Source organism: Polyodon spathula, chromosome 6, assembly GCF_017654505.1.
Source record: "Polyodon spathula isolate WHYD16114869_AA chromosome 6, ASM1765450v1, whole genome shotgun sequence".
NCBI lineage: Eukaryota > Metazoa > Chordata > Actinopteri > Acipenseriformes > Polyodontidae > Polyodon > Polyodon spathula.
The window spans coordinates 2,990,989-3,018,179 of NC_054539.1; the positions used below are offsets into that span (position 1 = coordinate 2,990,989).

Here is a 27,191-nt window from a genome sequence, read left to right on the forward strand (position 1 = left end):
CTCCCACAATTCTCTGTGTAAAAAAGTGCCTCCTAATTACTCTTTATCTAGTCTCAATTTGTGACTATCCGTCCAACACAAGGGAAGGTGCAGGGTCCGCTATGAAAATGAAAACAAAAGAAAAGACCAAAGAAAAATGTGCAGTGGTTGTGAAGGCAGTTCCAGTTTGGAGATGTTTTTATTTTGTATTTCCGGGTCTGGAGACCAAACAATAATTCCTGGCAGTACACACCAATATGGCTGCCACGTTATTTCCCTTCCAGGTCAATACGTTCTTGCAACGGAGTCTCGCCTTGTTCCAGACTGGCTGACTTCCCAACCCTGGGAAGGAACTGTCAGACCAGCCCATCTAAAGAACTCTTTTCTCGCTGCTTAGCACCCTCACAGGTCGGGAGGGAGATTTACCACCAAGAATCATTGTATTTCTGTCACACACACGTTTTGATGTTGTTTGATTTTTATTTGATAATTACTATTTACTGATTATTATTGTTATTAGCATTATTTAGCAGCTTTTTAAAATTTTTATCTCTATATTGAACATGGGTATGTAGTACACAGGAGCATAAAGGGTTTGTTTTATTCATCATATGTTAACATTTTATAGCAATTACAGGTTTGCAAACACTATTATTATTAGTTTCAAAATTTGGTACATGAGAAGGGTTTCATTTTTAAAGTCTGCTTTCCCAACCATATCAAACTCTGTTGTGGAATATACTTCATGGGGAATACTTTGCTTGTGTGATAGAACATCAGAATTCCAATATTGTTCCCCATTGTTCCATTATTCTATTATACTCCCACTGGAGGCCACTCGTTCACTGTTAGCAATCCAATTCAATTCAAATCACTATAATACAAAACAACGCAATCTGATAAGCATTTCTGTTCTTCTACTTTTAAAGACAAACAGGCATGTCTTGTGTTTGTGTGAATAGTTAAACCTGTTTCTGCCAGTAATGAGATCAAGCAGGCTTTCAGTTGCATGTACTATTTAATAATAAAACTGACTTTCTGGTGAAAGACTGTTTCTGTTAGTCTGTAACCTAGATGAACTGAATATTGTACACATCTATGAGGTCTTCATTCTTCGTGAAAGACATTCAATCGGGTGTCCTGGGTAAATCATTATTTGCCACCCTGTATATCAAAGCTCCCTATTTCATCATTGTGTTGGGTGCTTGTCACAAAGATGGCCGGAGTAGGGGACGTCAGACCAGAAATAGGAACCAGGAAATAAACAACTGAGAGGTGGAGTTGGGTGGAACAGAGCGATTGGTTTCACTCGTCACTTAAAGAATGAACAGAACAGTAAATAAAAAGGTTGTAACAAACAAAAACACAAGACACGGCACTTTCGCCAAATTAAAGAGACAAACAAAACGGACTACACAGACAAACACGGGGAGCTGATATTTTAACTATTAACTATTATTATTATTATTATTATTATTATTATTATTATTATTATTATTATTATTATGATTATACTGATATGAGTCAGAGTGAGTGAGTGAAAACATGCTGTTTTATGCAGCTGTACCGAGACTCGATTGCTAATCATTCATTCAATTGGACATGAATTAATAAAGTGCAATTCCCTGTGCTCACATATTATACTTTGTACTTGCATGTGAAGTGCTGTGCAATCCCTGTGTCTAATATAAATATACATTTTAAACACTCGTGGTATACAGACCTGTTTACTATCCGTGTACCAATGACTATACACCAACATTAACATACAACATACAACACAAAATGCACACAGGGGCGGGGCACTTTGCCACAGGGCTGTATTTCATATGTTGGAACTGGCACAAGATATTTTCACGTTAGTGTGACAGTCCATTAACAATTTGATTTGAGATTATTTTCTTTTTCATTTGTTATTTTTCATTGTATTCTTGCATCAAAAAAGTGAAAAAAAGAATAACGAATTTGATAGCAATTCAGTGTTGATCTTGCATTATGAGTGATTGCATGGTTCATGTTTAAAATGAGTAGCAAATATCTAGCAAGCAAGTGTTCTCTCAAAGTATGCATTTCATGCATACATTATTCCTCAGCAAACTCCAGCTGGGCAAAACACAAGTGACACAAATTGTTAATTCCCAGCTTCTAACATTTTAATTTTTTTTAAATCATTTTTATTTTGCAGTAAAACATTTTGGCCTTGGTGTGTTTGTGGTTTATTTTCTGCAGACTGTTGTACCACACTGCCAGCTTTCACAGCTCAGGTGGTTTATTAATGCTTACATCAGATACACGCTAACTGTTGATTCAGTGCAAAGTATGTATATATAACGTGGATATCAGTGCATATCATATATATAATATCTATATATTATATATATATATATATAATATAATATATATATCTTTCATTCAAATGGTGTATTGTATGTAAGTTAACCACATAACCGTTTGAATGAAAGTTGGGCATTGTGTCGTTTCTTTCCAGTTTATTACAAAAAGATGTTTTTCTTTTATATTATATTATATATAATATATATATATACTATATATTATATATATATATAATATATATATATATATATATTTATACTTTATGTTTCATAACAATCTATCAACTGCAGAAACACACATATCATTAAAAGTAGGGAGGGAAGGAGGACTTGGGCAATACTACTTTATTATATGAACTGATGTCAGCTACCGAGCTGCATTTGTTTTATTACTGCCATCTAGTGGACATACTGGAGCCCCGGACTTCAAAGTAGTTATTCCAGTGGTTTCAAACCCAATCCTAATCAATATAAGTTTCCAAAGGAAGAAGTTACGTACTAGTGTCCAATGCCGTGGATATGATAGGCTGTTGTTAAACTTCTGTTACTGGTTCAATGGTGTGTTGAGAATGGACCAGCTTTGGTGCGCCAAATAGCCGCCAAATATGAGCATGGGTCTTTAATGCCCACACAGTGCTGAAATGAGACCCACCCACCAGGGTAATGAGTTTCAACTCATACTGTTTGTAGCAAGATATACTGATTGGAGGTTTGAAACAAACTTTAGATGATGAACTTCAATTGTTGCTTATGGGCTACTGGAAACAGCATATTAGGATTTAAATGGAAAGATCTCAGAGTTTTGTGTAATGTCTAATGGTATAGAGCAACACCACCCCCTTGTGGCCATCTAACTGTCATCCTTTGAAAAGTGTCTGCCTGACAACTCGGTCAACTAATTAACTGATTTAGAAATGTAATTGTATCCATTCGCCTGCCCCTAACTAGCCCCAGTGTCACTTTATCTACTCGTTGTCATTGTTTAGTTCAACTTTGCAGTATTTATTTTGATTTATTTTGATGAAATATCCCACATAAAAAAACAGAGCTCTGTAGTGCTTGACCTGTTTTTCTACCTGGTTTTAAATGGTTTACCCAATTCAAATATTGGCTCGTCGCAACTGACCACCTCTGGTCTCACCTCTTTTAACCAAACAAACCAATCTCAATACATCAACAAGATACTGAACTCCAGAGGTGAGGCCCAGTCTATTAAAGAGCTACTTACTGAAGAAATAATGGGGTTGACAAATCACCCTTGGGAGGAAAGCAAGGCCAACAGAACAAACAGACTGGTGGTGCCTGGATCCAGTATTGCTGTAGCATTAATACTTTCCATTGCCTGCTGTCTGAAACAGTGAACGTTGCATACATCATCAGACACTCCCGCAGTACAATTCTGCAGCATGGTTAGCACTGACATCTTCTTTCACTTCTGACACTGTTAAAAACAACAAAGTAAAAGCTTTAAATGGTTAATAACGTTTTGTCTCCCCCAGTGGTTGTAAAGGCTAAAAACAACTATTCTTAAGACAAGACCCAGACTGAAAGACAAGCTTCGGCAATGTGAGCTTACCCACACACAAGGCCCCATGATGACCATATTTTAAAGGCGCGATAAAATCTGTTTGAAAATCCATACGCTGTTCTGCTGCTTGTGTGTGTGTGTTGTAACTCACTCCAATGGTCTAACTGCAATCGGACCATGTAACTGACAGCACAGGAATGGAAATAAGACTGCTATTGGATAGCAGTTTCATCCATTCCAGGCTTTAATACGACCCGCAGTGTATAGCAGGGCTTCCCAACCCTGGTCCTGGGACCTCCTGTGCCTGCTGGTATTCATTCCAACTGAGCTCTAATTACGTAACTAGACTCTTAATTGAACTGATAATGTGCTTAATAGATCTAGACTCTTAAACAGTTGCAGATTTCAAGTTAGCTGTAAGATTTTATAACAAACTATGCACCTTTTTAGGAGTTGAGGACAATTAAAAACATCTAATTATTAGTTCAATTAAGGGTCTAGTTAAGTAACTGACAGCTCAGTTGGAATGAAACCGAAAAGACTCACAGGGTCCCACAGCCAGATTAAAAGACATGGGGGCTCCAACGATAACCAATATTTTGAGGGCCCTGTGGATATTATCTTATTGGCATGTTGGTTAATCTGACCCTGCGTTGGCGACCTATACCAAGCCATATTTTTGGAGTCACCTACCTGCTCACTCTTCCACAACAACCAGGGTACTCCAGGTATGAGGCTTGTTAAACTGTGCATGACTTTACTGCCTTGTACCATACAAAAGGAATCACATGCCAGTGTTAAGAATTCAATCTCACTGCTGTTAATGATCATTTCAACTTACACTCAAACATCTGTGGGAACACAGAACACAAAATGATGCAATATGGTTTTATATATATATTATATATTTTTTATTTATTTATTTATTTGTAGCTAAAGAAAGAAAAACAAACACTAAGGACTTAGTTCTTGCCGGGTGCAGACATCCACATTTGAATTTCCTACAGCCTCCTGCATTGTACACGTTTACCACTACCTGTTTTTTTTTTCTAAAATTCCAAGTCCCTAATTAAAAAGGAAAGTTTATAAAATGTAAAGAGGCATACTGTGCACATTTGAGACAGGACAGGTTTTTAAATTGTCCCTAAAACTGAAATAAATGAATACGTAAATTGAGCCTGATTCATACATTTCATCCTGCAGACTGATGCCTCTGATGTAGGACTAGGGACAGGTATCTCCCAGCAGGTAGATTGTACATTAGCTGGAAGCTGCCTGCGAGAGACACTCAGAGAATAATGCCTAGCTGTCATAAAAGAAGAAAAACAACCAAAAGCTTCTGTGCGCCTCTTCCTGTGTGTGGGCCCACCCGCACACATGCAGTATTCCACTGCTATAAGACCATTTTCAGGATGGTGCTGCAATACTGGAGAAGGTACAGGCAAGTGAAAGCGTTCTGGTTCCTGACATCAGTGGAAACACCTGCTTTATCAAAGTGAAAAATAGGAAAATAATGGCACACAATTGGCCGAGCGCTGCCCGGTGGCGGGCCAAGGTGTTCTCGACTCACTGTGTACCAGCGACCCTTGTAGTCTGGCCGGGCGCTTGCGGGTTTGCCTGTAAGCTGTCCAGAGGTGTGTTGTCCTCCGACGCTGTAGCTCTGAGGTGGCTGCACTGTGAGTCTGCAGTGTGAAAAAAGGAGTCGGCCGACGGCACACGCTTCGGAGGACAGCGTGTGTTCGTCTTCGCCGCTCCCGAGTCAACGAGGGTGGTAGCGGTAAACTGAGCCTAAAAAATTATTGGATATGCCAAATTGGGAAAAAATAATTGGCGACTACTAAATTTAAATAATCATATAGCCCCATAATTGATACAATACTTATCATAAGAAACATATCACTATTATAACACATTTATTTTTCAGAAGAATAAGGTATATAAATGATGGACATTGACGAAATGTTTTTGTTTTCTTTTTAATCACTCGATCATTCATCCTTGACCATGACATGCTTGATTGACCATGACTGAAGCATATGCACTTAATCACCTGATTAGTGAGACAGTTGATTGGACACTGAATATGACGATAGCGATGAATGTATAAAGATGATTCTATCTGAAATAATCAAAACGTGAGGGGGTACAGTCCCCCGTGTAAATTACGCCCGTGATTGTAAATAATATGTTGAATCGTTACATCACATATTCGTTACAATGGGATTGTAGTATATAATTATAAGCATTTTGGTCATTTTGGCAATGCATGCAACTGCTACCGCCAAACTGTGTCTTCGCTGGATTAATACTGTGTAGAGGTTAACAATGACTGACGCCACGTGTTCAAATCTCACCTCTGCTGTTTGTTGTAAAAATGAAACAAGCGAAAAATGCATGCAAGAAGTGGTAAAAGAAAAAACTACTTTTTCTTTCAGTATGTTTATTAGTTTATTGCTCCGCACACCCATTATTTAATTAGATCAGAATTTTAATATTACATTTAGTTTTTAAAGCTTTTTAAACATTTCAAAACAAAGAACATCATGATCAACTAAAATGTTTGTTTCACACCAAAATATTTCACATGTACAGAAACATTATCAACTGCATAAACATCTAACATAATTCAGCTGTTATAATTTTATTATAGTCTACATATTTTATAAAAGCCAAAAACAGACGTTTCAGTGGATTCACGCCTTCATCGGGGCATCAACGTATAAAACAAGAGTCACACAAATATATCCAATTACATATAATAACTGCAATAAATTGACTCCAGTTAGACAGGTTTATACAAAAACGCGAAGGCATTCAAAATTAACGTTCAAAAATGCAAATACATAGAAAGAAGGGAAAAATGCACACACATTGTATAAAGTTGTAATTCTTCATAGATACAGACAACTGAGAGATACAGGACTGGGAAACATAAGTTTGAGGTCCATTTACTACACACAAGTAAACAACGTAAAAACACACACACACACACACACACACACACACACACACACACACACACACACACACACACACACACACACACACACACACACACACACACACACACACACACACACACACACACACACACACACACACGACTTGGTCTGTCTTTATTTTTACAAGTCTTGGCAGTGCAGCTGATGTTGCGACCTGTGTAGTCCCGTCTTCCTATTGGCTCTCGCCCATTCTCGACCCCTCCTCTCCAACCTTTTACCTCGTGGTTATTTCCCGCGAGCGCCAATTCTGGACATGAGTTTAATTGCATTGTAAATGAGAGGAAAGGACAGATGGAGATCGCTACCCTTGTTTAGGTCTAATTCAAAAATACCAAGCAAACATGGCGAAGCAAAGCAGTATTTTCAACTTCTTTGCTAAGTCGCCCCCATTGAAAACCAAACTGAAACCTAGCCCGTCTCCCACTGAGGCGGACCTGCCCTCTTCGGTGCACAACTCCAACACTTCTCCTAAGGAAGAAGCGAAGCAGGCAGCTGACTCTTCAAAGAAAGCCGCTGCAAAGCTGAGCAAGCCGGCATCTGGCCAAGCGAGGATCGTCGGCAAGCTCTTCGGAGAGAAGAAAAAGACGACAGAAACAACAGACAGGTAAAACGGCATGGTGATCCTCTCTAATGTTCGCAATACATGTGTGCCCATGTCTTTTTTTATAGTTCTATATGTATAGCACAAGGCCCGCATTTACAATGTGAAGCAATAGCGTGGTTATTTATTTTAAAGTACTGGGAAGGTTATGATTGTTTTTGGAACAGTTTCTGATTGGACAAGCTAATCTGTCAACAGAAAATAAATAAATACAAATGGCCTGGTGCTTTTGATGTTTGCTTTGTAATGTGTGACAGTCGGCACAGTTATGGATGTCTCGGTCTGAGTTGGTTCATCGCCAGTATAGGATGGGTAGTGTGTTCTGGATGTGTTTAACTGTAGTTTAATTATAAAGTGCTCTTGGTACTTTATTCGCTTAGTCGATTTGTTGAGCCAGCAGTAAGGAGCTGCAGAGCGCACGCTGTGCCCAGCCTACAGTTTGATCAGTACTGACAGTATTCATTCTCTGAAGGGGAGCGTCGTTTCAAAATAGCCATTCTCGTACCAGTGGCTAGGAAATAATGAAATAATGTTAATAAATTGAGTTGTTACAGATTCTTCAATTTATAAAACATTTTCATTTCTTGGTTTAGTTGAGATACCGCTGAACTTTTAATAATTAACTTACCTGTTAGAACTTGCCTGTAACTTTAAAATGTTTACATCACTTCAGGGCATGCATGAAGGGAAACGCATACAAGTGCCTTCTTTAGCCACGTGGGCTGGTGTTAAGCGATTTTTAAATGTATACAATTTAAGATGTTAGGTCAAACATGCATGAAATTGTAAATATTTTGCCCAAAGTACCACTGTCGGACACAACCTTTCACACATTGCTGTTCCACTCTGCGGGTAATTGAATCTCTGCCCAGCTCAGTCTTTTGTGTGGGCGGGTCTGGTCATGCTGCTGGATTTTTGTACTTTGCAGATTACAGTACAGTAATAGCCAAATATAATGGGCTGTAGGCCTTATGCATTTGCATTAACAATGTATTTGTAGTGGGTTTTAACTAATTGGCCTCACCCTGATCTTGCATTTCTGTCTTCTGAGGCCGTTACATTTCATCTGCCAAAGTGATTAAACATAGTGTGAAAGATAATACCGGAGGTCCTTTACCAGAGATTAGGGACCTCATATTGACCAGTCAGGCGAAAGGAAATCTGCAATATGTTTTCTAATAGCTCATAACCTTTTTGATAATGCCAATGTTAACACCATAGGGATATATTCCTAATAAAGACTAGCACGGAGATATTGGTTGGCTGCATACATACAAAACTATTTTCTTGGTCAAATAGGACTGTGGGTATTGTATTAGAATAAATTACCTTTTTTTGACACATCTCAGACTCCATGAGTCTGTGTTGAAGACCATGACATTGATTGTGTGGTTGGTCAAAGACTGGGGTATAAACATGAGACAGGACACTTGGAATTCATATTTGGAACTGGTTGTAGGCTGTAAGTTCCATTCAGTGTGTCCACAAAAAGTAACAATTGCACTGCCATTTCGTTTTAACACCTTGCTTGCTTTACATTACTAAAGGTTTACCAACCATTCTTTTAGGAATGCTGGGGGTGCTTTGTTACAATTGCTGACAGCTTGCATTTCTCCTGTTCACTCACCCACCCACTATGCAGAAAGAAAAGAAAGCATGTTGATATGTCTGTCTGCAGTATCCAGGTAACGTGTGTTGTTTTGCAGTAAAAGCACATGCCAGTTCAAACCTGGAGACCTGGTGTGGGCCAAGCTGGAGGGACACCCATGGTGGCCCTGCCTGGTGTACAATCACCCTGAGACTGCAGAGCTCCTGAGGGGCAAGGGGAAAGCCCAGAGAATCCATGTGCAGTACTTCGATGTGCCTCCCATGAGGGGCTGGGTCAACGTGAAGTATGTCAAGCCGTACCAAGGTAAGGGAGGTTTCAGTTAACTTGCCAAATTTCATTGGAAAAAAAAAATGGAATATTTGGATTTATATAGTTTAGACTTGACTTTTGCGGTTAACAGAAATTTAAGTTATCAAAACAATATAGTTAAAGAGAATTGAAGCAGGCTCCTGAGTGGTGCATCCAGTAAAGGCGTTCCATTTGGAGTGCAGGATGCGCCCTGTATCCTGGAGAGCACAGGTTTGGATCCAGGCTATGTCATTGCTGACTGTGACTGGGAGTTCCCAGGGGGTGGCGCACAATTGGCCGAGCGCCGCCCGGGTAGGGAGGGGTTAGGTCCGCAGGGGAATCCACAGTTCACCGTGCACCTGTGGCTGATAGGGTGGCTTCAGTGTGGATCTGCAGTGTGAAAAATGGAAGCTTGGCAGGAACACGTTTTCGTAGGACTTGTGTTTCAGCCTCCGTTTTCCCGAGTCGCCGGGGGGTTGCAGCAGTGATTTAATAACACAATCGGCGATTCCAAAGGGATATAATACCACAGTCGGCGATTCCAAAGAGAAAACTGGTATAAAATCATTGGCAATGACTACATTTAAAAATAATAAATAAATAAATCAATTTGGTGCAAGTAGCCTGTCCTCAAAATAGGACAGTGGTACTTAATGGTTAACATTCCATTTGTATTTCTGGGTGGGGGGGTGGGGGATAGAATCACTAATGATAGCAAGGCTCAGAACTGTAACTGTCCAAAACTCTAATAAATGACCTGCTCCTTGAAAAAGGTCCTGGAAATTTCATGAAAAGTACTCTGAACTTGATATTAGCGGTTAATGTTTGAACCCTAATAATGTAATTTTGCCAGTTTTAGATGCGACTTTGTGCTAATGCTGCATCCTGGGAGTTAATATACTGTATCATAAACCACTTCAGCTTGCAACTTCATATGAAAACTCCTTGGACAAAACAAAGAATTGCATGTTTAAAATGTTGTTATGAATGGTCCTTTGCCTCTATTCAAGTCTTATTGATAACTGAATTCCTTTTGTTGTATGTTTGACTTTGCATTAATTTATTTTATTTTTTTAATGTAAGGCTCAGACGCAAGCAGTGCAAAAGTGGGTGGTGTGTTCTTCAGCGGGAGGCCTGAGATTCGCAGAGCAGTGGACTTGGCAGACAGTGCCATGAAAGACGACGCAGAGAAAAGGCTTCAGTTGGCTGTGTGTGTGGAGCCATCTGAAGATGAAGAGGAGGAGGAGGAGGATGATGATGAGATGGAGGTGAGCTGATCAGCAGTAGTAGAGGTTCAGGGCGGGGCCCATCTCAATACCTGGTTCAATCCAGAGGTGTTTATACAGGGTCTGTGAGCATCGTCAAGCAGGAACTGGTATTGCAGGGATCTGTGCATAACGAAGCCATTCTTGTGCATGGAGCTGGGGAAGCTGTGTATTGTGGCCAGGGTTGGGGGTCAATTTCTATTTCAATTCATTTTTAAAATCGGTTCCTGGTTTTAGAGACATTAGCAGTTGTTTTGATTGTTCAACGGCTTTCATTTGAAGCTAACTAACAAAATACTGCTAATTGCAAATGCCATCAGTATGTTGGAGTTGATTTAAAAGGTAATTGGGATTGATTTTAAAAAGGAATTGGGGTCAATTCCTTTTTTTCCCCCCCAACCCTGCTTGTGCCTGTGTTTCGTTGCATGGCTTTGAACTGCTGCACAAAGAGAATGATTTAATGCTGTAGGTTTAGCACTGAACACATACAGAATAAATGGTTTTATATCTTGAATTTGGGTTTACTGTGGAAAACACTGCCAATCACAATGGAGAGGAGAGGAGAGGGGAGGAGGAGGAGGAGGAGGAGGAGGAGGAGGGGGGGGGTAATAAACAAATTTAAAGTATCACTAACAAAATATAAATGGAAAGACAGAAGTGGAAATTGTTGTATTGTTCCCCCATGGACCTGTTGATGCAAGTTTTATAAGCATTCATCATGGGAGGATTTCAATAGAAAATATGAAAGCGCTAGTCTCTCTGCGGTAGCCTTCCTTCCTGAGTATTACAATTCTATACTGAAGTTGTTTTGCAAGGATGAGAATAAGACTTTCACCCAATGCAGGTTTTACTAGGAGCTTGATTAGCCACACTGTATAGGTGACAAGGTCAGGTGTGTCTTAGTAAACTCAAGTGATACCAGGAATTGATCAAACTGCGGTGTGATGGGAGTCTTATTAACATCCCACTTGATTTTTACCCTTCATTTTAGATACATAAAGATCTTTGGAGTAGAGTAGAAAGATGCAAGAGAGGTTTTAAGATAAATCTTGTATTCTTCTTTTTTTAAGATTGATGAGGAACACAGTGATGAGGAGGAAGAGGCGGTCAAATCTAACAAACGGCCAGCCAGGCAGAGCAGAGCAGGTGGTCCGCAAACAAAGCGGAGACGCATCATGGTGCCGTCGGACAGCGAGAACTCGGACGAGGAGTTCAATCCAGATGAGGCGGGGGCGAGCAGCGATGAGGCGAGCAGTGGTGTGGATGAGAACGAGGTCACCGAGCCTGAATCTGAGTCTGAGGCAGACCCCGAGAGCCCAGTGAAACCCTTCAAGAGGAAGCAGGAGGCCCTCAGAACCCCAGCCAGAGAGAAAACAGCAAAACCCAGCAGCCTGTCAGACATGCCAAAGAGGTCGCCCGCAGTGGCCGCCGACACCAAGTCGAGGTTGTTTGCGTTCTCTGCACCGGATAGTTTTGAGAGCCAGACCAACTCTGCTGGGGGTGCAGCAGCAGGAAGCAGAGGGATGGTTTGGGATCATGAAAAGCTGGATTGGCTACAGGACGGCAAAAGGAAAGACTCCAAAAAACGAAAGCAGACAGACCCGGACTACGACCCGACTACTCTCTACATCTCGGAGGACTTTCTTAACAAATGCACTCCAGGCATGAGGAGATGGTGGCAGCTCAAGTCTGAGATGTTTGATGCTGTCCTTTTCTACAAAGTGGGCAAGTTCTATGAGCTGTATCACATGGATGCTGTTATAGGGGTCACCGAGCTGGGGCTGGTGTTCATGAAGGGCTCCTGGGCTCATTCCGGCTTCCCAGAGATTGGTTTTGGGCGCTACTCTGACGTTCTGGTCCAAAAAGGATACAAGGTGGCAAGGGTGGAGCAATTAGAAACTCCCGATATGATGGAAGCCCGCTGCAAAACCATGGCGCGCCCAACTAAATTTGACAGAGTGGTGCGGCGGGAGGTGTGCAGGGTGATCACCAAAGGCACCCAGACCTACAGTGTCCTAGATGGAGCTTCATCTGAAAGCCATAGCAAGTACCTCCTGTGTGTCAAAGAGAAAGCTGATGAGGAGTCTTCGGGATGCCATCGTATGTATGGCGTTGGTTTTGTGGACACTTCGGTGGGCAAGTTCCACGTGGGTCAGTTTCAAGATGACCGCCACTGTTCCAGGTTCAGGACCCTGGTTGCGCACTACGCTCCAGCCCAGCTGCTTTTCGAGAAGGGCAATCTCTCGGTGGAAACCCAAAAAATAATAAAATCTTCTCTGGCTTCTGTTATACAAGAGGGCTTGCAATCTGGATCCCAGTTCTGGGATGCATCCAAAACACTAAAAGTTCTAGCAGAAGAGGGCTACTTCAAAGAAAGTAACAAGAAAAATGGAGATGCCGACGAGGCACTGCCCGCTGTGCTAAAAAGCATGACCTCGGACAGTGATTCCCTGAGCCTCACCCCTGGCGAAGGCTATGAACTAGCCTTATCGGCACTTGGCGCTTGTGTGTTTTACCTGAAGCGGTGTCTTGTAGATCAGGAGCTGCTGTCAATGGCCAACTTTGAAGAGTACGTGCCTGTGGACATGGAGATGGGCAAAGCTAAAGGTTCGTCGAGCTTCTTTGCCAGGACTCTGCAGCGCATGGTGCTGGATGGTGTGACACTGAGCAACCTGGAGATCCTTCAGAATGGGTCAACGGGCACCGCTGAGGGCACCCTGCTGGAGAGGCTGGACAGCTGCTGCACGCCCTTCGGCAAGCGGCTCCTGAAGCAATGGCTGTGCGCACCGCTGTGCAACCCCTCCTCCATTGACGATCGCCTCCACGCCGCAGAGGACCTGATGGCCCTCCCGGACAAGTTAAGCGAGATCAGGGAGCTCCTGAAGAAGCTGCCAGACCTAGAGAGGCTCCTCAGCAAGATCCACAGCCTGGGCTCCACTCTGAAGAACCAAGATCATCCCGACAGCAGGGCCATCCTCTACGAAGAGGTCACCTACAACAAGAGGAAGATCGCAGACTTCCTCTCTGCGCTCGAGGGCTTCAAAGTTATGCTGGAGGTCACCAGCATCATCCAGCCGGCTGTAGAGAACTTCAGATCGAAGCTGCTGAAGCAGATAGTCAGTCTTAGAGACGAAAGTGACAAGGGACTTTTCCCAGACTTCTCAGCGGAGCTGAAGAGATGGGAGATGGCCTTTGACCACCAGAAGGCGCGCAACACCGGTGTCATAACCCCCAAAGCAGGCTTCGATCCGGAGTTTGATCAAGCCCTGTCTGAAATCAAGGGTACAGAACGCAGTTTACAAGAATATTTGGAGAAGCAGCGCAAGCGATTGGGAACCAAGTCCATTGTTTACTGGGGAACTGGCAAGAACCGTTACCAGATGGAGATCCCAGAGAGTGTGACGGAGAGACATGTGCCAGAGGAGTATGAGGTCAAGTCCACTAGAAAGGGCTACAAGCGTTACTGGACTGGAGAGATTGAGAGACTGTTTGGTGAACTGGTGACCTCCGAGGACAAAAGAGATGGGGCTGTGAAGGACTGTATGAGGAAACTCTTCTACAACTTTGACAAGAATTACAAGGACTGGCAAACTGCTGTGGAATGCATCGCAGTGCTAGGTAAATTTTCTTCCTTCTTGTGTGACTTCCCTTTTAAGGCATTTGCTTTTCAATTTGTGTTTCACTTTAGCTTTAGTTTGTTAACATGCAGACTTCATTTGTTGTGTGATCTGGTGTATGCATTACAAATAGTCTATATCTAGAAAAAAAAGCACTAACTCTAAATATCTTTGCTATTTTCAACCAAAAAATCAAGGGATTAACACTGCACACACATGAAAACTTGTATGTTCTTTTAAAAAGCTTTGTTGCATTTAAAGAAATAGTAAAAACAATATATGACTGCACAGTGTTTTCCGTCTGGAATACTGGCTAAACACATCAGCGCTTAATCGGGAGTGTTCAGTGGCCAGCTCACAAAGCAAAGTATTAATCTGAATGCTTTTTCTTTTGCTTTTCACAGACGTCCTCATCTGTCTGGCAAACTACAGCCAGGGAGGGGATGGGCCCATGTGCCGCCCGGAGGTAGTGCTGCCAGTGGATGGCGCTGTGCCTTTCCTGGAGCTGCGAGGCTCGCGCCACCCCTGCATCACCAAGACCTTCTTTGGGGATGACTTCATCCCCAACAACGTGTTTATCGGATGTAGTGGAGAGGAGGATGAAGAGGAGAGTGAAAGCCAGGCCTCCTGCGTGCTTGTGACAGGACCTAACATGGGTGGCAAGTCTACCCTTATGAGACAGGTGAGGGGATTCCTGTGTTGAGAGTTACCTCACCAGGTGGCCACCAAAAGAGAATCCACCAAGGCTCGACGCTGAATTGGCTAAACAGATAAAAGCAATGCAAAATGAAAGATGTATAGGACCAGGCCAGGTCTTCCTGAAAGCCTTGTATGTCAAAATATGCAAGCTGTGCCTACGTTGGAAGGGTGCTGAAGCTTGCGTTAAAACCTGAATTGGCTCGAAGCAGTAGTCAAATGGAAATGTTAATTTCAAGTGCTGTTGGAAGAAGGTTTATGATGCCAATGGTCCCTAGTGTTTTGGTTTGCAGCCAGTGGGGAGGTGTAATGTATGAGGCAAATGTGTAAGTTAGCATGAGGATAGATTTCCTATTGCTCTGTGGGTCAACAGAATCACAATGAATATGATCAGATAGCAGTTAAGACAAATGTTGTGAATGATGTGTGGAAGCCAAAAGGGATGCTGTGGTGGTACTGGAGGAACTGTTTTGGTATGAAGTGGTATTGTATGTATGTGTACGTATGCTGTTTGTGCACCTTGATCTGTTTTTCATCACACCCAACAATGGCTGTCTTGCTGTTCTCTTCAGTGTGGGCTCATGGTGATCCTGGCTCAGCTGGGCTGCTATGTTCCTGCAGAGAGTTTCCGGCTCACTCCTGTGGATCGAGTCTTCACCCGGCTGGGGGCATCAGACAGAATTATGGCAGGTGAGCTGGCTATGGAAAATCTCAAAGTCCTATCACCCCCCCACCCCACACCCCAACCCCCACCATTAAATCAGACTTGTCCAGACAGAAAAATTAAAGAGTTAGAAAGCGGATTCTAAACATGTCTTGCTCGTTTCATTTTTATGTGGCTCTGAGCCGAGACAAACCCATGACCCTGGCTGCTGAAACAAGCACTGCGAATAGCGCTGATGAGTTTGGCGTGTGGTTCCTCTCTTAGGTGAAAGTACGTTCTTCGTGGAGTTGAGCGAGACAGCAAGCATTCTGCATCATGGTACATCCCATTCCCTGGTGCTGCTGGATGAACTGGGTAATGCATTTCTTTAATTTTGTGTATTCAGTCTAAGCTTGGATTTACTTAGCTTAACATAAGGTGAACTGGGAAAAACCTATAAAGGATGTAAAACAGACTTCAAACAATTTACAAACATTGTAAAACTGCGAGCAGAAATTAGCTGCAGTGTCCCTGTATTCACACACTACACTGTGAATTCAGTTCCCCAGGTGTAGTGTTGGTGGGTGTAACTCAGATTCTTACTCAGTGCTAATTGAAAAAACTTTATTGGAGCACTCATTTTCATTAAGCTCATTGTATTTTGAGGCAGTCATCATCTTGTCAAACACATGCATTTCATATATATATTTTTTTTCCCTTTATGTAGGAAGGGGCACAGCTACTTATGATGGCACTGCCATTGCAAGTGCTGTGGTTAAGGAGCTTGCTGAGAATATCCAGTGCCGCACTCTGTTTTCCACACATTACCACTCCCTGGTGGAGGACTATTCACACTGCACAGCAGTACGGCTTGGGCACATGGTACGTAGTATAATACAGTACATGATGCTGTATTCAGCCGCTGTAGATATAAACTAAAACAGTGCTGTTCCAAGTATCATCAAAGCACGCTGAATGGGTTTAGTGCTAATGTTTAGTAGTACTACAATAAATGGAAGGATGTCCATGTTTAAAATTGACATCCCTCCTGAAACCCAGTCATACTGCCATTTCAACTAATCGTGTTTACGTTGCTTAAAGCAGTTGTAGCTTCCTCCCTTGAATTTTACTGTCCTCTGTTAGAGGGAGTGTGAAGTATGTGTTTTACATGTCAGCTCAGGAAGTGAAAGCTTTTTAAGTGATTAATTCACATTGGCAACCAGTCATAACCAATTGCATCCATGAAGGTACAAAAATAACAATTGAGTTGGCTCTTGTTTTTATAGTCTTCTGTCAGCAGTGAAATGGTTAAGAGGAGGGGACACTTTTTACATTTTGATTAACCTGGTTTAAAATCTGAACAAACTCCCTATTTTCCCTGCCACCAGAGTTAGTATTTTAACTTAACAGTGTATCAGGATTGCATGCCTATAAATTAACATTAATCGTTGTGGGTCGAATGCTGACATAATGCGATCATATTGTTTGCAGGCGTGCATGGTTGAAAATGAGTGTGAAGATCCCAGCCAGGAGACAATCACATTCCTGTACAAGTTCATCAGAGGGGCCTGTCCTAAAAGCTATGGTTTCAATGCTGCCAGGCTTGCAAACATTCCTGAGGAAGTCATTCAGATCGGTCACAAAAAGGCAAAAGAATTTGAGAGAATGACCGTCTCATTAAGGATCTTCAAGTAAGTAGCTTTTGTTATGAAACCATGGAATGCTTGCTTCACCCCCAGAACTGCAGGTGTGGTTTGTCCCCCCCTGTATAAGAATAGATCAGACTTAAGCATGGATTACATTTGATATGACTACGTTGCAAAACAAGTGGACGTTAAACCCCATTTCTGTGGCCCTAACTTCAGGTTGACAGGAACTGCTGTTCCACTTGAAATTTAACAGTAGTGGTTTTATTTTGAAATAGATCTAAATTTAACAAGGGTGTCAGGTGTGTTTTAGGTAACCTGACTTGTCTATTTGGCCACCTTTTTGAAGTAAAGTTTTAAAAAAGCCTTCCCTTTGAAATGCACTTCACACACAAAGTGGGAGTGAAAAATTGGCAAGCCTTTGTGTGCACAGCAACAGATTTAACCTGGCACAAACATCCTTACTAGACCTTCCCCATTGTGAGATGGCAGGAGTGTGCATCTCCCATGTTATTTCTTCCCTGTTAATATGAAACAAAAGGGAGGGTTGTCAATATTCACTTTTGAAATGGATTCAAGGTGAATGTCAAAAGTGCAGCTCACACATTAATATTTAGTGTATTGTTCATTTCTCCAGCTTGAATAAGAAAGGCAAAATGTATGTAGAAGGCATGGTGAAGCTCAGATTAGGGCACAGTACTGTTAATATCTCATGTGATTTATATCCAGATCCTATCGCATATGTAGCATCCAGGGTTTAACAGCTGCAGAAGAATTACAAAAAACGTAGGTGTTTTTTTGTACAGGGGATACCTTGGTTGCGTGACAGTTATTTCCAACTTGTGTTCTTTCAGGGAACTCTGTTCACATGCTGAAGATCCAAAGGCAGATGCCAGCACATTCACTTCACTGGTGAAGACCATATTTTAACTTTAAAAACGTTATGTAAAGAGTGTTCTTTTCTGGAAAACTCTTGTTTCCCCCTCCAGTAAAAAAAAAAAAAAGAGGTTATTCACTACTGTAATGATCTAATAAAGTTTATTTAAAAATGACCAGTTTCCATTTTTTTTTCTTCTAGGAAATTAAACCCTTTTTAATTCACACTAGCATCTACATAATGGTTATTGAATACTCCACAATATATTAAGTCTAGATGTTATGATACATGCATACACTTTCAGGCTGTTTTGATAACCCACTGTCACCAATACACAAAAAAAGCTATGAAACTATAGGCCTGTATATATATATTTGTCTCAGCTTCAATATAGCAAGAAGCATATCTATCTATAATCTCCAGCAATATTACACTTTGTAACAAACACCAAGCTGCTCAAAAAATTATGAACAGAGTGTTTGTATGAGTGCTTCCATGAGACTGTGTTTGTTCCCATTCAAATTAAATGTTTCAAAAGGGCAAATTACTCTTTCATTTGATTTAAAAAAAAAAATAAAAAAAAATAGTATTCAAGTATTCCTTGGGAGTTTCATACAATAGCAGGTTTCCACATTTAAATTGATCATACAAAAGGTAAAACACCTTATGTCTGCCTAAAAAAAAGTCAATATAAATAACACTACTTAAACAAATATTAGTACAGATCTAGGCTGAAATCCTAAATCCCTACTAACCTCAGTCTCATGAAAACATTACTTACTTTTCTTTTTATTATTTTCTTAAAACTTAATCCAGACTTTTTTTTTAAACACATTATTAAAACCAGGTACATTGCTGGAGGCAATATAGTGTGTTTCTTTTTTTTCCTCTTTCACAGAAAGAACTTAGATACTGGGACATGAGTACAGTTACAGCAAGTCTAGGGTGTGCTAAGAAAAAATTCAAGTACAATAATATTTTTGCTTGAAAATACAAAAACTACATGAGAAAGCATTAAAATCATATTTCTCAATACATGTTAAATAAAAAAAAGCAGGAAGTGGTAGATCACATATTACCATACATATATACCAATGCAAATCGGTACCCATATATTCATCGACGCAACAGAATATGTATAGCTCTGCTTGTCTACAGAATGGTACTGCCGCTGGGTGGAGAATGGCTCGATGCTGCTTGTAAAAACACCAGCTCAAGTTGGATCTGTACAAAACTGCAGCATAACTTTTCCATGTCTGTCCCTTCAGAAAGTCTTAAGTTTTTATGCAGTAATGCTAGAGTGACCTCTTCTTTCTTTAATCCTGAGTCAACATGTTGCTTGCTAGCTTTCGTTTACTTTCCTCTTGAATACGTACATTGGGGGTGTTAGTAACACAATGTTCCAAAGCTGCAACAGTTGTCAAATCCACAGATATCAGAACTCTTAATGCAATCTTCTTTCAGAACTTGGTAGCTGTATTGTCTCTCCCCCCCCCCTCCCTCCCCCTCCCTCCCTCCTGTTTCTTAACTTGAAACTTATACCTCAACGATTGATAAACTAGAATGCCAGAAGCTCTCGATTTGAGTTCAGTTGTGCTGCAACGTATTGGATTCTATAGGTGGAGCAGAGTCATACAGAGTATCTGTATCATGGGTAGGTTCTCCAGCCAACGTGCACGGGTTAGAAAGTGTTCCAGCACCACAGTCACAGAAAAACCTGCAGGAACAAATAAACACATGGTAAGAATATTGCACTACTGTTCTAAAGCTTCAGAACATCTACAAATCCAGTTTATCAATAATGACATATTAAATACAATTTCAATAAATATCACCTGGAAACCTGCAGCATATCAAATAAGGAACATTAAAAAATGTTAGGCTGCAACAGAAAATGACAGGACACAACAGCTGCGCAGATAATGTTACTTGAGCAAGCATCTTATTTTTCTCTCATGCAAGGAAAAAGTTCTGCAGTCTAAACAATACATAATTCAACTAAAAACCACATGCTTCTCTTTGTAAGAACATGTGCTTTTTTGTTAGAAATATCAAATTCTGAAATGGACCATAAAACTACTTGGAAAGACACTACATTTACTAACAGACTGAGAAACAAAGCAATTTAACATTCAGATAATGGATCACAAACCAGAAAGGGCATTTACTGACCTATCATGTCTAATAAACTCTACATCGTGCCCTTGATGGCACTTTTTAATGCAGTTCACACAAATTGCATTGCGGTCTGTTGTGTTACAGGTGTGACACCTAAAATGCAAAAAAAGACAAGGTAAGTTAGCAGAACATTTTTTAATTTGATATTTGATCAACTATTTTTTAAGACAATTAGCAGAAGTGGTATACATTTACCTGTAAAAATCATGCATTGGATAGCTGGTGTAACTTGAAATCTTGTACAGGCACTGACCTCTACTTACAGCTTTTTCAATGGCATCCTGATTGTTCATTATTTTGTTATCTACAGTGAAACAAAAACATTTTGGGGGAAATGATTAGAATGGCCAAGGGTAATGATACAACAAGCGTGTCAGTGACAGTCATCCCTGTCACGGCAGGTAATTAGAGCCATAAGTAAGAAAATATTTTATGAATATATACCTACAGATTCTATTCTTTTAAAAGTTTTTCTAAAGTCTGTCCTGACCAAGTTTTATAACAAATAAGTTTCTCTAGATGTATGTAAAAACAGACAAATAGGGTTCCTTCCTCCCTATGCATTTATGACAGTCGGTCAGTCTCCTTGTACTCCACTTGTTACACATTCAGTGATTTGTGTTAAAGACGGTTCTTAGCAAGTTTAGTGACAACTGGAGAAGTAGTACCGTATGCTGCAGAAGTATACATGCCAGTAGGACACAACACATTTTACAACCAAATAATGGTTGTGTAAGGTACTAAAGCCCAGTCACAATACCAGTACTAGCAAACCACTTGTTAGTTCTGTCATGTATACATTTCTTCAAAGTGAGCCAGCAGAGTTACTTTTATGATGTAGAAGGATTACGCCAAAGTTGATGTTATTTTAATAGGATCTTCAATGTCACACAATCTCCAATAAATACAAGAACCATTCTTTGTACTTGGCAGGTGATTCCTTGGAGAATATACTACAGTGCAAACCACAGGGTTTACTGTGGTTTGGAAAATTCAAGCCATGCAACAATACCCAAATGCTGTTGTATCAAGAAAATTGGAAGCAAGATTTTTTTTTTTTTTTTTTTTTTGAGCATGGTTTGATTTCGATCATGTGAATGTTTGCATGTGTTCACATATATTAAAATGTAATCCAGGAAAAGTGCACACACACAAACAAACACGCTTAACATTGGTGAAAACAATAACCAAAAAAGCCAATACTCAATGGTGCGCTTTTGAGATGTTTGATGTGAAGAGTACTAGACATTAGATTCAACCTGAAATTGCTTGTCAATGGAATCAATAACCAAATAGTGAAGTTTCACTAACAAGCAGCATGGGGTGGTCAAAGAATGACTTTACTAATGCAGAGGTGGACGAGGCAAGAGTGTTACATTAAGTACATTTGGATATTCAAGAATTTGAATGTAAATAGAAACTTCCAACTGAAACTGGAAAAAGAAGCACTGAACAGTACGGCTCAGAAACAAATAATTCAGTTCTCTGGGTAAGTCAAATGTTTTCATGAAGGATTCAATCAGGTCTAAGAAACCCTGTCACTAAAAACAAGAGAATAATATTGCTACAGTTAATACAGCACAGCTGCTAAGTGTACAGCTAGGGAAGTGCCGCTGCTGGAAATTAATACAATTCGTTATTTAGCCATCGACAGCAAGCAAGTGATTAATTATCAAGGGCAACCCAAGCTTTCATTTACATACAAAAAAATGAAAGCCTAAATGACACAACATTAATTATAAGGCAGTGCAAGGCTGAAATCACGACAGAATTCTGCAGTCCTTGCAAGTATGTCCATGTACAAGTAGTACAATACACTGCAAGTAATTTAAAGTGTTATTACCTTTCATTGTAACATTTACACCAGACGCTAGAAATAACCCTCCAAAGCGGTTGTTGAAAATCTGATTGCCTTCTAGTGTTGCTGTGGCATGATTTGTAATTTCAATACCTGTTAGAAATAACAAAAAAGAGGTTTACACATAGTTCAGTATAAAAGAAAAAAAAAAAAACCTGACAGATAAGACTTGCCTTAGTCCTACAAGAACAAATGCAAATAAATAAATAAATACAGACCTGCTGCAAAGCCATCAAATATTCTGTTCTTGCGCAATACAGGATGGCTATTGGTGCTAATGAGGACACCAGCCTGCGCGTTTCGAAAGATATCATTCTCTTCAAGAAGCCCTGGGACAAGCCAAAACAGAATTACCGACACAGTGAGTGTGTGCGTATCAAGCTGAAACATTAACTACAAATGGGAACATCAATATTTACTCTAGGAAGATTTTTCATAGAAATTTTAGAGTGTGGGCCAACAAAGGACGAGGCACAGGAGCCTTTACAAAAGAACTACACCCTTCCCTCCAGGAAAAAAAAAAAAAAAAAAAAAAAACCCACAACATTTAAAATGTATTTATAGCATCAATAGGATTAAAACACACACATTTCTATAGCACAAAAGCGCTTAACTACAAATAAATGATATGCAGGGTTTTTATTAACAGTTACATAATCATGTTGAAAACCACAGTTTTAAATACAGAAGACACCAGAGTACATATTTACCTCTGCCTCCATTAAATATACAGATGCCTCCATCTCTCCCATCATGAATTTTGTTTCTTCTGAGAGTGGGATTACTGTCTGTTTTAATCCAAACCCCTGCCATTGCATTGTCAAAGATCTCATTATCTTCTATAAATCCTAAACCTGTATATAAAAACGAATAAAACTAAATTAAAAAGGCAATTTCAAACATCTATAAATACCTGCATGATTTCAAGCATGGACACCCCTGAGAAAGGAATGTTAGCTCTGCCATCGCCAGGAAGAAAATGTACCCACCAGAGTTGTAAACTAGAATTCCACCATTCTGCCCTCCCCAGATTTTATTTCGTCTGATCTTGGGGTTACTTCCAGTTCTTTAAAACAAAAAATGAAAATGATTAAAAACAATGAGTACAACAAGTAACAATATCCAATTTTAATATCCAAAAAATATAATATTATAATAATACACACACACACACACACACACACACACACACACACACACACACACAGGGGCAGAACTTTTTTTTTTTTTTTTTTTACTTCAAAAAAAGCATCGAGACCAAGGCCTTGGCAAGAACAATGTCAGACACAAGCAGTCTCTCACAAACTCACGTTATCAGTGATAAAGATTAATACCTGATTTGGACCCCTGAGTACATGTGGTTGTAGATGTCATTATCTTCCAGTACTCCATGTCCATTGTCGTAGAAGTAAACTCCCACCTATTAAATTAAAACACAAATGTCAATTGTTTCAGTCACAAAGACGACACGTCATAAATCATCACAAGGACATCTAGGGTTGTATACCTGTTTTCCACTGTGTATTCTGTTTCTCCGTAACACTGGAGTACTCCCTGTTGTAACCCATACACCTGCCAGAGTATTACTGTACACCTCATTCTCTTCAATTACACCTTGTCCCTTTTCATGCTGCGAAAACAAATACAAATGGAGAATTAAAAAGACAAACATTTTAATAAATTCAACGGACGATTACAAGGCTTTATTTCTTACCTATTCTCGGTGCCCTTAACTGATTAAGTAACACTGCAGGATGAAACAGTTGGGTAATCTAGTTTTCCAGTATTTAGAAGGGCTGCATCTTGCACTTGAGGGAATACATTTCCATCAAGGTGAACCAATAGAGTATATATTAAATAAATGCACAGTAACTGATCACTGCTCTGGATAAGCAACATTTCAGTACAGAACCTTCCTCATGCACACAACAGGCAAGTATAAAAGATGGCTTAATACAGAGTTTAAAAAATCAACAAAGTATAAAAATTGTATAACAAGTATTGAAGGTGGACCTACCACATAAATGCCTCCATGCTGCCCATCATGAATTTTGTTGTGTCGAACAATAGGACAACTGTTTGTTCTGATTTGTATGCCTGCTAATGCATTGCCATAGATGTCATTTCCTTCTATAAGGCCTCTTCCATCTCCAAATATGTAAACTCCACCTTGATTGCCATTAAAAATAGCATTGCCCCTGGAAAAATAAGTAAAATGACAGTAAGATGGATGCAGTACCTGTGACCTGTTGATATGCAGTATCTTTTAAACCAGTTTTACTTTGAATAAAATTACTTTTAAACAGCAAGTGTAAAATAAACAGTGTGTGTGAAATAAACTGGACCCGACACGCCTGACAGGAGCTGAATAAATGGACCGCAAAAGGTTAAGCATAAAACTGTTGTGAATGTTCCTGACTAGTTTAATACATACTACTTTAAGTTTTCCTTGCATGTTTCTTTCCCATTTTCAGACCCCACCCCATCCTGTCTTGAAACAGTTTTTAGGAAGTGGTCTCAATTTGGTTGATAAAAGCACTGTCTACATTACCAGTACTTTTGTTTCACATAAACCAATGTCCTCATTTGCATTCAAATGAAATAAAAGGAAAGAAGGAATGTATGCAAACTTACCTAATTGTGGGATCGCTGTTGGAAGTTATCCATACACCTGCAAAGTTGTTTGCATAGATTTTGTTCTCTATGAACTGGCCTCTTCCTTTTTCATGGACATAGATCCCTCCAGTCTGCCCATGGTGAATTTCACACCTGACTACCGTAGGGTTTGCGTAGGCTTTCACCTCAAAGCCGGCAATCCGGTTTCTGTGTATGTTGCAGCTTTCAAAGTAACCCTAAAGAGAAATCAATTTCGCATTAATTACCAATGATATAAAATTTGGCATTTAATTACTTTCATTGGACCCCAGAATCTGACTTGCGCAGAAATCTGTAGCACAAATGTAACTTTCTTGCCTTAACAAATGTTGTCCACCACCTCACACTTCCATTAAAATAAAACAGTAGTTTCAAAAACAAAAAAAAGATACTTCGCAAATATTTTACTGAATGAAGTAGGGATGTTGATCTTCGATCACTCTTTATATGTAAAAGATTTGTTTCAAATAGATCAAAAGGATTACAGAAGCACGCAGAATGTGTACTTTTATATTAAGCAACATTTTAATAGCTGCAAAGCCGCCCATATCTATGAGATCATAATACTGCACTGTAGTAACAAGCCAACATTAACACACAGAATCATCACATGATACAAGAGCATCTGGATAGAAGTTACTTCTTTCTATCTAAACTGACAATGAGTGTGGTGGTCATTGCACACATTGTCAAATGGTTAGTGTCGTAAGTGGGGCTCTAAGTTGAGCTTTAGGTTAACATGATTGCTGCTCTATCGCTAACACTTGCAGTGGCAAACCATTTATAGCAAGTCTTGAATGCAAGCGTTGTGTTCTACTTACCATGCCATGATCGAACGTAAAAACACCAACGTCTCTCCCGTGGTGAATGTGATTCCTTCGGATGATGGGATTGCCGTGGTTTTTTACCCAAATTCCAGCTAAAGCATTATTGGAGATTTCATTATCTTCATATATGCCCTGAGGAGACAAACCGTAGTTAAATCCGCCTGAAAGCAATAATTATGATGTAACCCTCTTCTTTAACCCACTGGTTTCACTTGTACCCGTAACTGGTTGTTCTTTTGTGGTTCGAGTTGGATTAAAATCACCTTCCGAACAGATGACCAGCTAATTCAGAAAACATTTAGATATTTGAAATAATTGAATTATTGTGCCAATATATAAATTGTAATAAATCAAATAAAGATTGTGAACTCCTTAACCACAAGCTTACCTGGGCATGATCAGTTATGTACAATCCAACATTTTCACAGTCACTGATGTTACAGTGTTTGATTGTAGGACAAGCTCCTTGGCCACTGACACAAACCGCTGAGCCCACTGCAACAACATAAGAAAGTTTCACTTGTAGTGGAAAGACCAAAAAAAAAATAAAAAGGCAGATGACACAGTCCAGAATCCAAAAAATAAAACAATTTTAAACATTTGTTTCAAATAACCACACATAAATGTAATACCTTTTTGGTTTATATATATAATTTATATATATATTTCAAATAACCATGATAAATGTAATACCTTTTATATATAATTGTGTGTGGTGTTGTTAATAAATTTAAGAATGAAAGATTATATATATATATTATATATATGTTCGTGACATGTGTTTATATATATTATATATATATATATATACACACACACACACACACACACACACACACACACACTATAAAAATAATTGTATATATAATGTATCTCATTTGTGCAATTCTTACTTTCTACAAATGGGAAGCAGAGTTGGAGTAGGGCTATGTTGAACATACAAGCACTGATGACTACAAATGAAAAGAATTAAGCCCAGCATGTTGAAGGGACACTGACCTGTGCATGTGCTGCGGATGATACAGTGATCTATTACTGGGCTGCAGTTTACTGTGATCTCCAGGCAGTGGTGTGCATTGTGATGCTGGGCTGACTTGTCATCAGGGTTGAACTGTTGAAATTAAAACAATACATAAAAAAGGTGAATCCTACTTCAAACATCTTATCTCAAGACAAACATTGACATTTGGGAGGGAGGGGGTAAACCAACATTGTTGACAATGCAATGGAAGCCACTTACCCGAATTGTCATGTAACCAACATAAGCATCCTCAGATCCCTCCATAAAGACAAATGTGGAATCTCTAGTGTTTTCAATAATTACTTTATCTGCTACTTTTCCTGGTGCTACAATAAAAAAATATTATACAACATAAATGACAGGCATTTAGCAGTGTGAACTCATTGAAAAGGAGTTGTCTGTAAATAATTAATCCCCAATTTAAAAAGGGAACATTTACAATTAAAAAGCTTTAAAAAAAACTAAATGGACTAGAGGCCCAATTAATCTTCCACATGACTAAACATCACATTTCCAGGGATTGCAGAAATAGAAATGCACCCTACCAACCAGAAAGGTTTGATCACTG

At 39.8% G+C, this 27,191-nt stretch overlaps 2 protein-coding genes across 3 annotated transcripts in view; one reads left to right on the forward strand and one right to left on the reverse strand.

Moving 5' to 3' along the window:
• The first annotated feature begins 7,087 nt into the window (after positions 1-7,087).
• LOC121316697 (DNA mismatch repair protein Msh6-like) lies at positions 7,088-18,259 on the forward strand. The gene is made up of 10 exons (XM_041251762.1): positions 7,088-7,446; positions 9,150-9,355; positions 10,424-10,608; positions 11,676-14,223; positions 14,627-14,904; positions 15,491-15,608; positions 15,847-15,936; positions 16,289-16,443; positions 17,053-17,252; positions 18,062-18,259. Exons 1-10 carry the CDS (start codon positions 7,184-7,186, stop codon positions 18,135-18,137), a joined length of 4,119 nt encoding a protein of 1,372 aa, XP_041107696.1. The 5' UTR covers positions 7,088-7,183; the 3' UTR covers positions 18,138-18,259.
• A 1,387-nt stretch (positions 18,260-19,646) lies between these two features.
• LOC121316698 (F-box only protein 11) overlaps positions 19,647-27,191 on the reverse strand; it is a 32,677-nt gene continuing 25,132 nt past the window's right edge. For both annotated transcript variants that reach the window (XM_041251763.1, XM_041251764.1), the window contains 15 exons: positions 26,843-26,949; positions 26,602-26,713; positions 25,991-26,097; positions 25,597-25,734; positions 24,755-24,972; positions 24,138-24,318; positions 23,628-23,750; positions 23,455-23,540; positions 23,110-23,186; positions 22,831-22,974; positions 22,339-22,449; positions 22,106-22,213; positions 20,458-20,566; positions 20,257-20,355; positions 19,647-19,801 (listed from right to left, as the gene is read on the reverse strand). In XM_041251763.1, coding sequence (XP_041107697.1) covers positions 19,672-19,801; positions 20,257-20,355; positions 20,458-20,566; positions 22,106-22,213; positions 22,339-22,449; positions 22,831-22,974; positions 23,110-23,186; positions 23,455-23,540; positions 23,628-23,750; positions 24,138-24,318; positions 24,755-24,972; positions 25,597-25,734; positions 25,991-26,097; positions 26,602-26,713; positions 26,843-26,949 — 1,850 coding nt within the window. In that variant the 3' untranslated portion in view covers positions 19,647-19,671. The remainder of the gene's footprint in view (positions 19,802-20,256; positions 20,356-20,457; positions 20,567-22,105; positions 22,214-22,338; positions 22,450-22,830; positions 22,975-23,109; positions 23,187-23,454; positions 23,541-23,627; positions 23,751-24,137; positions 24,319-24,754; positions 24,973-25,596; positions 25,735-25,990; positions 26,098-26,601; positions 26,714-26,842; positions 26,950-27,191) is intronic.